Below are 14,908 nucleotides of genomic sequence, written 5' to 3'. Positions count from 1 at the left end.
TCTTTGGGTTCTAGGACGCTAGAATTTCAGGGCTTCTCACCCTTTGTTGTGCATTTATACACTCTTCTCTAAAGACCTCTTTGAAGATGTAGCATGGATGGCGAATTGTCTCAGTTCTTGATAGGATATTTTTGCAATGGGCTTTAGCCTGCTTGTTCTCTCTGGCTATATCACAGTAGCACCCATCACTTTTCTTCCACATGGTTTCAAACACATCTCTGCATGTGTGGAAAACCTCCTCCTGCTCTTCTCAGCCTTACTATGATCTGAAGCCAAAAGTTCTGCTTTCTGGAGAAAGGTGTTGGACTTAATGGCAGGATATGAGGACCTAGCTAGATTTTTAGCTCTTTTCCTGATGTTTTAAAATTTTGTTCTCTTTTGCCTTTTTTGTAAACATTTTTGTCATCATTTGGAGATATTTTAGTTGTTCACATCAGAGGCTGGTCTCTTTTCTTGTCTGGTGTTCCCTTTTCGGTCTCAGCCTACATGAAGAGAAATATCCCTGTTGGGAAGAATGGGAGGCAGAAAGGATGACAAATTCCTTGCCAAGTGTGTCATTTACACATGTAAAAACCTGGGATGGGACCCCAAAGATCTTTTGGGGGAGCCTGGATCTTTTTCTATGAAGTTGCATAATTCCTTAATGGGTGAAGATGGTCTTGTGTTTTTATAGCTAGTGTGAGTAGGCTATGAAAACAGATGCATCTACAGAGATAGGAAGGAACTTAGGTGGCTCTGGAAAGGCCGTTACATTGAATGAGTGAGCTGCATTATTACATCTTCAAGCCATAGGTATTGCAAATTACACCTTTTATTCTATTGCTCTAAAGATATGAGCAACTGTTAGAAGTACCTTTTTTTATGATGGCACATTGTTGTAGGTGCTACTTGCAAAATGGCATTTTTCTTGTTAAGTAAAAAGAAAAGCAGAAACAGATTACATTTTTAGCTTAATGGTAATTAATGTTCTTAAAATTTGTCTGAAATTGGTGCTCAAAAAAGTACTAATATAACACAGTGCTGACTAAAGAACCAGCTATAGTGCAAACAGGCATTGGACAATCTTTTCCATACTGCTGTCAATTACAGATTCAGACCAAACTTTCCCCTCTACCCAGATGTTGCTTTCCCAGTCCTCTCTTGAATCAAGAATGGCAGCTATACTTAATTTTTGGAGAAGTGTTCATTAAGTAGACTGTTGGCTGCAAAGAGACTTGTGTAAAACCCATTGAACTCATTTTCAATAGTAGTCCAAACTAATACATTTCTAGAATTTTAACTGATAGCATACTTCATAATGTGAGTTGAAACAAACTGCTTGAAAAACAATGTAACAAAAAAAATGATGACATTGCTTGCCTTTTCTTTAGTGTCTATTGATGGGATGAAGGGTAAATGGATGCCAACGAAAAGTTATTAATGGGTCATGCTTATTTTTTGGCATCTACAGGGTAACTAAAAAACCCTTCTGACTATAAGGGTAGCTAAGCTCTGGAATAGTCCTCCATGGGAGATTGTGGAATCTCTGTTATTGCAGGTTTTTAAGAACAGGTTGGACAAACACCTGTCAGGGATGTTCTTGGTTTACTTGGTCCTGCCTCAGTGCAGGTGGCTGGACTTGATGACTTCTCGAGATCTCTTCCAGTCCTACATTTCTATGATTCTATGAAAATACACCATAACAAAACCAGAGGTGAGGAAGGTTGTAACTTGTGAAAGGAGGTCATTGGGCATGAAAGTTGGGATAAGATGGAAGTCATGATGGACTATGAGAAAGATTCAAAGGGGTAGCCGTGTTTTAGCAAAACAACGAGAGTTCTGTGGCACCTTAAAGACTAACCAATTTATTTGGGCATAAGCTTTCGTGGGCAGAAACCCACTTGCATCTGACGAAGTGGGTTCCTGCCCACAAAAGCTTATGCCCAAATAAATTGGTTAGTCTTTAAGGTGCCATAGAACTCTCGTTCTTATGAGAAAGATGCATATCTTGTCCACTAAGCGTAGCCTCCTCCAGTGACTAGGCAATGTGTTGAGAACACAGAGTATTAAGTAACCGAGGACAGACCAGATATGAGAACAGGCTGCTAGAGATGGTTGTGAGTTGTTGGTGCTGAAGTTAATTAGTTAGGCAACTAATTCATTTGGCAGGCTGTTGACAATCTCCTAATCTTTGCTTGAGTCAACAGACAGTGCAGTGAGGCTGTCATGCCAAATCTCTCACTGATTACATTCTCATATGCCACCCAGAGGCATTTTATATGCAGTGCAGATACCACTTGTTTGGTATAAAGCTTTTTTGCTATCCCACAACTCTAGCTATGATATATACATTTTAAGACTTTCCACATATACAGAAAAGCCAGATGGCTTAACATATAGGGCCCCTCACAGGCTATGGGAACCACTGGAAAAACTGATAAGAGGATGAGAGGAACTCCACTCTGCTTGCTGCTGAGCACCAAAATGCTTTTAACATAGTGGGGGGAGGGGTGGATTAACAAACAGCTCTGCTAACCACCTCTGAATATAGCTAACAGGAAAGAAGTTACATCCTTAGTGCATGAACTTAAGTACTGTGGTTACAATTTTTAATGGAACCTAGGAAATTTATACACATATTCTATTACAATTCATGAGAGAGACAAGGCGGGTGAGGACCAACTTGGACCAACTTCTGTTTGTGAGAAAGACAAACTTTCGAGCACCACTGTGCTCTTCTTCAGATGTGTGGAGGTTGAAATCATGTCTCTTTCACCATATCTGTCTCATATCCTGGGACCAATATGGCTGCTACAACAACATTTCATACATTAAAAATAATGTAAGATGTGCATCTAAATCTTCTAAAGAGCTATGAAAACCTCAACCAGCACCTGTAGACAAGGGCATGCCTCATCTGCATTTATGACACCTACACTGGTCAAGGTGCCATATCTCAAGCAATGTGATGGATTCAAGGCCTTGTCTATGGGAGAAAACTGTAGTTTCTCTAAATCGGTTTAGACACTTAACCCCTTTGCATGGACAATTATTTTGGTTTGAAAGTGCTTTATATGTATTTTCCTTAAGTTGATTCCTTACCACCTGGACTGGTCAATATTTACTTATTACCCCCCCCCCCCCCCTTTTTTTTTTTTTTTTGGCTGAATTCTGACACATTCCTCCCAGCTCCTGAATGTGGGAAGCAAAAAGTTAATGGCCAAGAAAGAATAAGGAACAACACGCGCAGAGTTCTCTAATATCAAAATATAGCAATTTATTCAAGACACTGAATATGATCTGTTGATTCTCTCCTTGAAACAAATGAGCTACAATACACAAGGTGATTTCTGAGAGAGTGCAGGTGGAGGGGAAACAAAATAGGGGTTTGATGTTGTTTCAACAGAATCTGGGAAATGCTGAAATGAGAACCAAGTCTGGCTGCAAGTCTGACACAGACAATAAAAACTGCAGAAGCCAGAATTCAAAATTTCAGTGAGTGGCTGAAAGAACATTTCTGCAATTGACAAAGAACCACAATTAAAAAAACATAAAGGTAAAAAAGAAAAAAGAAAAAGAAAACAAACCCCAAAACCAAAGCAGACCCTTACATTTGACAAAGTGCACTTCACTTGGCTCTAAAATTACCTAGGATTTTTTATTTTCTTTTTAAAAACAAATCAAAAGGAAATTCCTAAGATGTATCATGGGGTTAGTGCGTGTTTAACCCTGTAAGTGTCAGGCCCTTTAATGCCCCATAAGGGACTCAGTGTTTTCTACATTAAAGATGCAATAACCTTCTACCACACATGGTAGCTTGGGCATGTACTCAAAGATTGCTGTCTCATCTCAAGGCCAGTTCCATGCAGCCAGTAAAGGTAAAATTCCTGTAAGTCTCCAGAAAGTTGAATGGGTTAGTCTGCAGAAGGCTAACAAAATGTGTATATATACAGAATTCTTCTTTGGGACAACAGTGCCTTTGATACTGCCAAATTCTGAAATTGTGTTTTACTTGCTTTCTTCCTTCTATGTACATCAGCAGAGGGAAGACAGTGTTAATTCAGATCATTTCAAAAACGGAACATACTTCTTTGATACCCACAAAGTATTTCCAAGTTAAAATTCCTGGAACAGGCTCCATCAGATTTAGATACATCTGTGTAGCAAGAAAGCCAGGCAACAAAAGCAACTGAACTAAAATTACCTATCCTGATATCACCACGTCTTGATGTTTGGCCTGTTGAAGAGTCAGACAAACCGCAAACCCGAGCTGCAGCACACTTCTGAGCATGTCTTCTGCAATCCCCCAACAGATGCTGCTTTCCTGTTAATCTCGGAAATTCAACCCCAGGCTCCCATGCATCATATGCATAGGCTTAAAATGCTAACAACACACGCACAATGGCACTATTGAGTAATCAAATCAGCAGTCCTTTATAAAACCCCATTGAACTTCTGTTATAAAGTTCAGTTCTCTCTTCTAGCAAGTACTCTTTTTCCTATCATGAGTTTAACAGGTCAGCCTAGGCAGCTATTATAAAACAGTTAAAAAATGTCATCTGAAGTGTATTTCTCTATGAATTTATTACCTCAAGGAAAATAACTCTTGCCTTCTTCCCACCTTCCACTCTTTGGGGTAAAAGAGAGCGATAGCAATTAATAACCAAAATTCAACATCAATTATTCTATCTCAGGACTGAAAAAATCTTAATAGTTTTAATTATTTTAATTACTTTCTGATCTACAATCTTACATCACACGGCTTGCGATGAGTGAGCAGTGGTTAGTTCCAGTGAAAAGACCAAGATACTGTAAGTATGTCATAGTAAAAAGAGAAAAACATCAGATAAAATGAAATATTAATTCCATATACTAAGGGCAGGTCTATGCTACTGCTTAAGACAATCTAACATGTCACTCAGGGGTGTGAAAAAGACCCCTCCCCCAGCAACACAAGTTACAATGACTTAAGTGCTGACCACACCGGCCCTCTGTCGGCAAGAGATGCTTTTCCGCCAACATAGCTTCCACCTTTTATGGAAGTGGAGTAATTATGTCCAAAGGAGAGCGCTCTCCCATCGGCATACAGCATCTTCACTGGACAAGCTACAGCAGCGCAGCTGTAGTCTTCTAGTGTAGATCTGCCCTGAGTAACTTGGGCATTTTCGCCCCACTTTAAGCATTATGGGACAGGTTCTTACAAATTACTCGTTAGGCAGCCCCACTGAAATAAATGGGTGAAATTCTGTGCTGTACATCTGAGAGGTACACTGAATTCACAGTGTGGGACTATGGAGGTGCTATGGTGGCTTTAAGCCACCTTTGCACTGTCCTGATCCTGGGCTGCTCCAGGGAATGGAGAAGACCCTGGCATGACTTAGCTCTGAGGACCTGTCTAAGTTACAGCAGCCTCCCTGAGTGGCCCCATCTTCTGCAGCACTGCTGGGAATTTCCACAGCACTGTATGCTGTGACCCTACCCATGGAACACCTTTTCTGCTGCCCCCCCCAATCCTGTCCCTTCTGTCATAATAATTTGCAGAGCATTCTTAGAAGGCAATCGGATAGCTGCATTCTGGAGTGCTTTCACTAGGGGAATCCTCTCCTGGTCAGATACAGAGCTTCTAGGGACGCACTGATTCCCACTGCAAGTGGTCCTATTAAATCTCTGGTAAAAGTTCCATTGACTTAATGGGAAGAGAATTAGCCCAATGGGATGACTAGTGGAGTGACATACTAGTCAACATGACAGAGTGACAAAATAAAGCCTTAATATGAATTTGGGACCATTTCTGTAGGAAAGAGCATATGCAATTGTTTTTCTTTAACTAATACAGGTATTTGGGTATATGGCCCCAAAGATATGAATTCTGTATATATTATCGCAAACTTCTGTATTCTTTTAATAAATGTACATAATCATACAGCTACTGAAAGAAAATTAGACTATGTAAACTTTTGGCTGGAGGAAGAGGTGGTTGTTGTTTTTCAAACCTGATATTTGCTGTATGAAATGATATTTTCTTACAGCACTTTATGAGATAAAGGAGATAAAAATGATACTGCATCTTTAATGTACCTTGGATTCCACTTGAGTCATTCTTTTCCTTGAATTACACAAAGCAGACTACGTTTGGTGGCTATTTCAGGCTTTTAAAATTATGTTTAACATAAAAAATATTTTTTTCCAAAAATACACTGGGTTCTTTCTCTTAAAAGTCATCTTTCGCCTGTAAAAATCTTCCCCAGCACTGCATTCTTATATAAAGCACTTATTACACAATTTGCTGAAAGTGCCCTTGAGATGCTAAGATCTGAAGCATGGAGGATTTAAAAAGAATAGGGGGAGGGGGTGGGGAGAGAGAGAAAGAGGAGAAGCAGACTGTCAAAAATTTTGTTATTATGTCCACCTGGCTGCATCTACTGTGGGCACGGGGGTTGGGGGGGAGGAGGAGGGGAGGAAGAGAGAGAGAGAGAGAGGGAGAGAGAGAGAGAGACAAGAAAGAGAAGGGAAGGAAAAATAAAAAAGGAAAAAAAATCCATTCCAACCTAAGCCTGGGATACTCCAGGACACAATATTCCAGCTGATAGAAAAACCACTGAACAAAAAAAGTAGTCTAGAAAATAGAAAGTGTTGTGATTACAAAGTTGCGCATTTCATCAGTACAAACTGGTCTTTGAATGTCCTTTGGGAGAGCGACTGTAGTGTCCAAATTGGAAGGAAAAAAATACAACACCACATGGAGGAGGATTTTTTTTCCCTTTTGGTTTATCACAGCATTTTGCTTAGTTTGTTTGTTTATTATTATTTTTTGGCACAGCTTTTTTTTTTCCAGCCATCAAAGCAAGTTCTCAGATGCAAACCAAACAATGCAGTCTCTAGTTGGTGGCTTCATGCTTCCAAGGCTGAATATTCCAGGTGAAAACCATCCTCTCCCCCTCTGAAGTGACTGTGTTTTTACTCCTTGATGAAGGTTACGGGCAAAATACTGGACTTCTGTGGCCAGAGAGGGTTGGTTTCATTGTACACACTAACTTTTTTCAAGTTTGTACAGTTCTGGAGCTGTTAAGAATAGTTTTGAAGAGTGCTTCTCCCCACACATTCACTGCTGGTCCATTTGAAATTTCTCCTAAAACACTTCACCTTTACTTCCGCAGATCTAGAACACAGACCTAGAGGTGCAGTGAGAAAAGACCCAAGATTTAGAAACATTTCTGAAGGATTCTTAATACATGTGCGCTCAAATTCTAATTATGTAATAAAGCAATTTACCAGTAACTTAGACAATACATTATGGAATACTGAGTGGGAGAGAATTCTCCATTCACCAGCTGATGGGCTGGAAGATGTAAAAGGTGTTTCTCATCTCTACTTGTTATGGTTCTACATGACAATCTGTAGGATTTGCACTTTAATGGGCATGACGGAGAAAGAAATGGTAGTGTTTGTCATTTAATCATAAATATATTTCAGGGATGGCAATCAGGGAAGTGGGCATTCAACGGCTGATCCAAAGCACCTTCAGGTACATGGAAAGACACCATCTACTTCCAGGAGCGTTGAACTGGGTCCTAAATAAGGGAACCCACCAACCCACCTCTGAACTTTGTTCAAAGAGAGCAACAGTGCATAGCCATTGGGTTGACTCTCTCCACAGGATTTCCCCCAAAATATTTACAACGAATGCATAAGATGTTTACCGAGCCGTCTGACGCACTTGCTCCCACTTTGTCTCCTCTAGCATTCCAACAGACTTCAAAGATCCCTCCAGTGCCTCTGTAGCTATGTACTAGAGTTCCGCTCTAGAAAGCAAATCCATTTGCAACATTTGACACTTAAGACATTTTATTGTATTTTTACGTGAGCACTTGTGGTTGTGAATTTGCTGTGAGGCACAATTACCGAGGGTGAAATCCTGGAACTATTCAGGTCAATGAAAGTTTTGCCATTGACTTCAGTGGGACCAGGATTTCACCCAGTTGCCCTTTGCAGAGTTGGGATCCACACCATGCAGTGTACATATTTGTCTGTACCCCTGTCCCAAATCCACCATCCCCACCGACTGGTGGAACCACACCAGTTCATTGCCAGGAGGGTCCCTGCGGTTTCTAATACAGAAAGAAGAATGTAAAATTCATGTCCTGAACATTTTTACTCCATAGGAAAAAATAATATTGTGCACGAACAAGCATAGCTCAAATCATTCAGCTTGTTCCTGGAGCAAGCCCTGCTAAGAAGACACTTTGTCCAAGGAGCTTTCTGGATTTTAGTCTGGAAAGGAGTAACTAGAAGTATCCCACTTTTCCTCAGAGTCCCCTTATCCTGTACAACCATCAGATCCACTTATCTTTGTGATTATGATCTCTGTACAAATATGCAGTACTCTAAAAATTAGTCCTGAAGCTCACATGAACATCTGAAGCTCACATGAACCCAGCTTGCTGCTTAATAGGAGCATCAATCACATCTAAGAACCAATTCAAGCCCTAAGGCTACCGCACTGGCAAAACATCTTGACATGCCTCATATGCCCAGTGCAGTTTCATCTACACACTAAAATAAAACTGGGACAATTGATTTTCTTGGCATAGTTCCATGTTCAATGAACCTTTGATAAAAACATGAAGGACAGGTATCTCACCATCTCACACTATCAGCTCAAACTGGTTTCATGCTACAATCAGGTTCACCTTAGTTAACAAATTCAGTAAATATAGATTCACACATTTTCCATTTATAATTTCTGCTGTTATAAAACATTTTTCATTAGAGCCTCCGAATCAAACGAGTACCTGAGTATTCCATATATGGACACATTTGTCAAAGGACCCACTGGCCAGGTATTTTCCATCAGGACTAAAAGCTACACTGTAGACCGGTTCTTGATGTTTGGTTAATGTATGAATGCAGACTCCTCGCTCAACGTCCCACAGCCGAACAGTAGAATCGAATGAAGCACTATAGGAAAGAGCCAAACACAAGTGCGTGCTAGACTGGGTGCTTGTCTATCAGCGGTTTGCAAAGATACTGTAAACAATTTGTGAGGACACTTCCCACCTACAAACAAATGTGCACCAATACTTCTATCAAACCCACTTAAGTGAAAGAAATTTATTATGGTGGATGTGTGTATTTGGAGCCTTTGGCTTCATTGGGGGATTCTGTGAGTAGCAGCAGAAATATAGGAAATGCCTTATAGGATTTGACCAGCTGTTCATCTAATCCAGTGTCTTGTCTCTAAGGGCTTGTCTACACTGGTGGGGGACGTGGTCGACACGCAAGCTACATAACGTAGCTTGCATATCCTCCTGTCGACGTACTCACGTTGACGTACTGTGGTGTCTTCACGGCACTGCATCGCTGGGAGATGCCCTCCCATCGACGTAGCCTTACTCCTTTCATGGGCTAATGGCGTCGACCGGAAAGCCCATCTCCCATCGATTGAGCGGGTCTATACGACCCACTCAATCAATCCCGCTGCATTGATCGCTGCGGAGTCTGCAGAGTAGACATACCCTGACAGTGGCCAGTACCTGCTGTTTCAGAGGAAGGCTGAAGTAACTCTGTACTGGACAGTTATAAGATAACCTGCCCCAAGGAAAGTTTCTTCCTAATTGGATTTGGTCTCTCATCTAACGAATGAATTTTGCTTCATATTCTCTAACGCAATGGTCCTTTACCTTCTTTCACTCTCCACCCAGAAGTCACTCATAGTTTCTTGCCAAAATTCATTTAAATCCAACATTGTGGACTAAGAGAAGACAGGAGAAATCCCCTGTATTGCATACAAATATCCAACAACCTCCTCTCCATACAAAACAAAACTACTTGACCAACAAAATAAATATATACATTTCAAAGGCAACTCTGTTATAATATCACATAAAAGATAAAGTCATTATGTGCCAATTAATCTAGTTGTCCACTCATCTATTGACATTATTAAGATTAAACAGATGTCTAAAACTAGATGAAGTTTTTTGAATGGATTTCTTTAAGTGAAAATTTAACAACCACATGGGTTTTTCTACATCACTTAAGAGAACTATATAAAAAAAATCAATATCCATGTAGTTTTGCTTGATGTCCCTCATTAGGGCAAATCCAATTGGTTTACTGGACTGCCAGATCCACACATTATTCAACAGGGCTTCAATTAAATAAATTCATTTATATAAACCAGATGCCTACTTGCTGGGTGCAGAGGCAACTATACCTTTTAACTAAAGTGGTTTAAAAATTAAGCCCTATATGGCTTAATTTTCCATGTTTATTATAAGATTTCTCCTCTTTGGTCCATCCCCTCTCAGCTGCTAACAGAAACGATTTTCAGTTTTATTTGCAGATAGCCTAGCAAAACTATCAGTAAGACTGATGGAATATGTGCAAGAGGAGGTTTTGTTTTTTACCTTGCTAACATGATGTTGGAGTTTGGGTTGCTGGTGCCTGGTCCTGTAGGACTCCATTTGATAGTATAAATCTCTTTGCTGTGAGCCTGAAGGTCATGTACACATGTATCTTGCTTCATACTCCAAATCTACATGAGGTGAATCAGGAAAAAATCAGCCAGGTATCTAAACTTTGCAATCTTTTCTCAAACACTGGTTTTTAATCCCTCCTATTCTGTTTGTATCTTACGCGTGACAATTGTGTGTATATTGCGAGCACACTCACAGCATATCAAAGGAATTTAAATTTAGTTTACTAACATAGCAATTTGATAATTGCCCCACATACATCCACACACTTTACATTATATATTGTGAAAGAAAGGCCCTGCAAATTTAACTAAATTTATTCATCAGATCAAATGAAGCTGACAATTGTTGCCCTGGCCATGGAATCTAACCTGAATTTATATTATGTTATATTATATTTCAATCATTGTGTGAATTTGTCAAAATCATCTCAAGTATGTCTTAATTGAACCTTGATTTTTCCAAGCATTCTGCTGGTATTCTGATTTTGTTTTACTGATGTCTTTAATAACATGAATGATGGAATCAAATCAATAATTTATGCAGCATTACACAGGTCAATATTTCAATATCAGACAAAGACTAAGTTGAATGGAAATGACATGTTTTATAGTCAAACTGTTCTGCAGCAGCCTGACAATCCAAAAAACCCTAAACTACTCCTTAGTGGGAAAAATAATCCAAAATTACAGATATTCAATGGCAGAGAGATACTGGACAAGAAATAATGCAGACTCATTGGATATAAATTAGCAGCAGAAGAACAAGCCAATGTGCTTTTGAGCCACATATACAGCAGTGTAGAATCACTAATGAGGAATGTGAGACTACAATCTGGAAATAGTACATGCTTCTGGACATCTCACTAACAGAAAACTGGAGAAATTGGGTGAAATTCAGAGACGAGCAACAAAAATGATTAAGGAACTAAAGGGACTGATTTCTGAGAAAACCATTATGAGAAATGAATAAACAATATGTATAAATATGGATAGCGTGGCTGTGGGTGGACAGTATAACCATCTAACAAATACCTGAAGTGTATAAAGCACCAAAGATTTAGAGGGTGAAACTGAGATATGTGTGTGTGTGTGTATATATATATATATATATGAAATATAATGATGGTCCCTTCTGGCCTTAAAGTCTCTGAGTCTATAATGTATAATGGTGATATCCTTTTAGGGTTTGTCTACACTTAAAAGTTTTGCCCCTTTAACTATACTGATGCTTGTATTGGTACAGTTTATTCTGGTTTGAGAACCAAAATAAGCTATACTGGGTAAGGCATTCTTTACACTTGTATAACTGCATTTGCACTAGGGCTTTTACAATATAACTACATCAGCAAAAGATCACATTCCTTACTGACATAATTATATTTGTATAACTATGAAGTGTAGATTAGGCTTTAGCCTATGGAACAGTCTTTCAAGCAAAATGGTGAAAACATCATTAATGTATTCATTGTAAACTACAGTGGTTAAAACACTTATTAATGTACAGTGAGGATCAATCCTGTGTTGGCAGGGAGACAGGATGACCTAAAATACGGTCTTCAGTTCAAACTGCTATAATTCCATGACAATGACATATTAGACAGTAGATACTAATTGAAATAATATGCTTCAGTTTTCTGTCTGCTTCTCTCTGTTCACTCTTATTTCAATCACAACACTCAATAATACATGGTAAGATGCAAACAGCATTCATGCAGAGAGTTTTAGTGAAAAGGTAGCATCATGCTGGGGAAAAATGTAAACAGACACAAAAAGGTCTTTTTTAAAATAACATGAATGGAAAACCTTATAAAGTAAATTTCTATAGGGGAAAAAAACAAAACAGTCTTCAGGCAAGCCATCAAACTAAATTACCTTTAATGTCATATCATCAGAGCAGGATGCTAGTAGCATACCAGAAGGGTCCCATTTAATTGCATTGACTTCATTCTGAAATACAGATTGATTTTCTAAGTGAACATTTCAAGTGTCCTGCATTGTACCTAGCACCCAGAAGAGGGCACTCAAGCTTTAGCACTCCAACAAGTGAAACTATTGAAAATAACATTACATTCTTCATTTCCTTAAAGGTGAACACATCTCTTTCCACATCCCACTATCCAAATACATATTAGGAAGGGAGACCAATTTTTTGTGTGCATCAGTGAATGATACATACAATTATTTACCATGTTCTTGACACAACCGGTGGAAGGAATAAAGTCTGGCAATCATCAGGTTCTTCCCACATACGACAGAATATTCAATAAAACCTAGTCCCAGACTATTTCATGGTGCAACAATTAATTAATTTAAAACAGCTTGTGAGGTTTACATTCTGTACATCTAACAAATATTTTTCTTAAAGAATATATATACACACACACCCATACTCACACATACAAAGTTTTATGGACTATTCCCAAATATTCCATTGACACTGCACCTCTGGGGAGTTGCTCTATCAAAAGATACCAGTGTGTATACTAATGTGCTAAGACATAATGCAACTTGGAGCATTCACTGGCTATTGGCATTTAAAACTGGATCAACTTCAAAACCACCCTTCAGTCTGAAAAAATGGTTATTCACTATTCATACAATTAACATCTACAATGACTGTAACTATATGAAATGAGAGGAAAACAATTTTTTCTTTTTTTTTTCCAGCTTACTTTGTGTATTTTGATAACACTTTGTGTAATCAAACCCACTGTTTTCCGTATATAGTCAGTCAGTTTCACCCGCTTCCTATGAGTCTTTCACATGGCAACGGGAGAAGAAAAGCATTTTTAAAAGAGGAAATTGTGGTTATCAGAACACTGTAATTGGGAGGAGCGCTCAGTGGCAGAGATAGTACCTGAAACTATTTTTAACTCATTTTGCCCTCAGATACAGACACACAATTTCAACTGTAGTTAACAGGAGTTGCATATGCATATTTGAGAGCAGAATTTGCAGACTGCAGTAGTCAGTCCACTCAACAGAAAACATCAACGTATGGATGAAGGCATATTGTGGAGGCAGTAGCACTTTTTTGAGAAAAGACCAGCTTAACTGAGGATTGTAGCCATCATGATTAATAACAAGTCTCCATATGGACCAATTCTCCCTCAGGGGGAGGTGGCCAGTTGAGGGGAGTTACTAAGTGATTTTACAAGGTAGAATAGGCCAGCAGTGTTCTTGTGAAAGAAAGTCAGCAACATTAGCCTCTACCTACCATTAAATAACCACAAAGAGAATAGTCAAGAAGAGGAAAAAAAGAGGGATATATTTCAGTATATAGGCATGGGCAGAAGGATGAGGAAAGTACATATTAACGGATCTTATTCGACTCAACCCAATTAATTCTAAAACTGAACAATGGTTAAAAGTAAATTGTTCCCTTCATTTGTAATACGCATATGGTAAAAGGGATTAAAAAAGTGGAAGAGGAAATTTTAATGATGACTCTGAGTTTTTAGAGGTAGTTACGTGTAAATGCCTTCTCTGTTTAAGCTGCAGGTTTTGCCTCACGTTTTGATTTAGAACAGTGAATCTCTTTTCAAAGACAGTTAGTCATTTTTGCAGATGATGTCTTTGGGGAAGGAAAGGGATATAAACACCTTTGGTCCTAGAACACAGAAACTGTTTATCACCACCAGCTACCACCAGGGTCACATACTAGTAATGACTCTGAGTCCTAAAAATGCAAACTATTTAAACTTACTGTGTGTCCTTGAAAGGTTTTGACTGGGCGATCACAGCCGAGTCTGCATACATGAATGCACATGTCAGTACTGCAGGAGGCAAAAGTAGTGTTGTTCTGCCAGTCTACATCCAGAGCAGGGGCTGTGAAGCAAAAACAAAAGAGTGAACATTAGGGAACAGGGCAAAGAAACAACTACCCAAATCATTCTCCCCAGGCCACCAACCTGACCAAGGGAACCAAATAGTGACTGGCCTATTATAAATCTGGAACAGTTCATTGCTATGTCGATGTCAGGTATGAAAAAATATATACAGCAGTTGTTTTAGGGACTCAATTTATGATGTACCTAGCAACAGGTATTATGGAAGCTTCTTATGGCACCTTCTTGTGAGGCTCCGTAAGTGATAGCCAGATTTAAACCTATAGTTGTGCGCACTTTTGTTAATCTGGTTCCAACTTGTTTTATATATAGATGCAGTTTAATTTGGTAAGGAACCAATTTAAAATAAATTGATTAAGACTGGCTTAAGTCAAATTAATATTTCCACAAAGATTTTTCCACTTCTTTAACTAAATTTAAAAAAAAAATCAATTTAAAGTTAAACCAGTGCAACTTTGATTATAGACAAGGCCTAACACATTTGCTTTGTTTTGTTGCCAAAGACAGATTTTAGCTGCCCTCTAAAGGATGGAATGAGATCTGCTAACAAAGATATTAGTTTTCTTTCTCAGGACACTTATTACGTATGTGTCAGTAACAA

At 38.9% G+C, this 14,908-nt stretch overlaps 1 protein-coding gene across 6 annotated transcripts in view; it reads right to left on the bottom strand.

Annotated features, from left to right (window-relative positions):
• Positions 1-3,231: 3,231 nt before the first annotated feature.
• The window catches only part of TBL1X (transducin beta like 1 X-linked), a 255,757-nt gene continuing 244,080 nt past the window's right edge, over positions 3,232-14,908 (bottom strand). For all 6 annotated transcript variants that reach the window (XM_067553003.1, XM_067553005.1, XM_067553004.1 and 3 more), the window contains 6 exons: positions 14,166-14,287; positions 12,332-12,406; positions 10,389-10,516; positions 8,772-8,937; positions 7,680-7,781; positions 3,232-7,151 (listed from right to left, as the gene is read on the bottom strand). In XM_067553003.1, coding sequence (XP_067409104.1) covers positions 7,125-7,151; positions 7,680-7,781; positions 8,772-8,937; positions 10,389-10,516; positions 12,332-12,406; positions 14,166-14,287 — 620 coding nt within the window. In that variant the 3' untranslated portion in view covers positions 3,232-7,124. The remainder of the gene's footprint in view (positions 7,152-7,679; positions 7,782-8,771; positions 8,938-10,388; positions 10,517-12,331; positions 12,407-14,165; positions 14,288-14,908) is intronic.

Source organism: Emydura macquarii, unplaced genomic scaffold (assembly GCF_026122565.2).
Source record: "Emydura macquarii macquarii isolate MOO-44397 ecotype Brisbane River unplaced genomic scaffold, CSIRO-AGI_Emac_v2 contig_1424, whole genome shotgun sequence".
Taxonomy (NCBI): Eukaryota; Metazoa; Chordata; order Testudines; family Chelidae; genus Emydura; species Emydura macquarii.
This window is presented reverse-complemented; position numbering and strand designations above follow the sequence as displayed.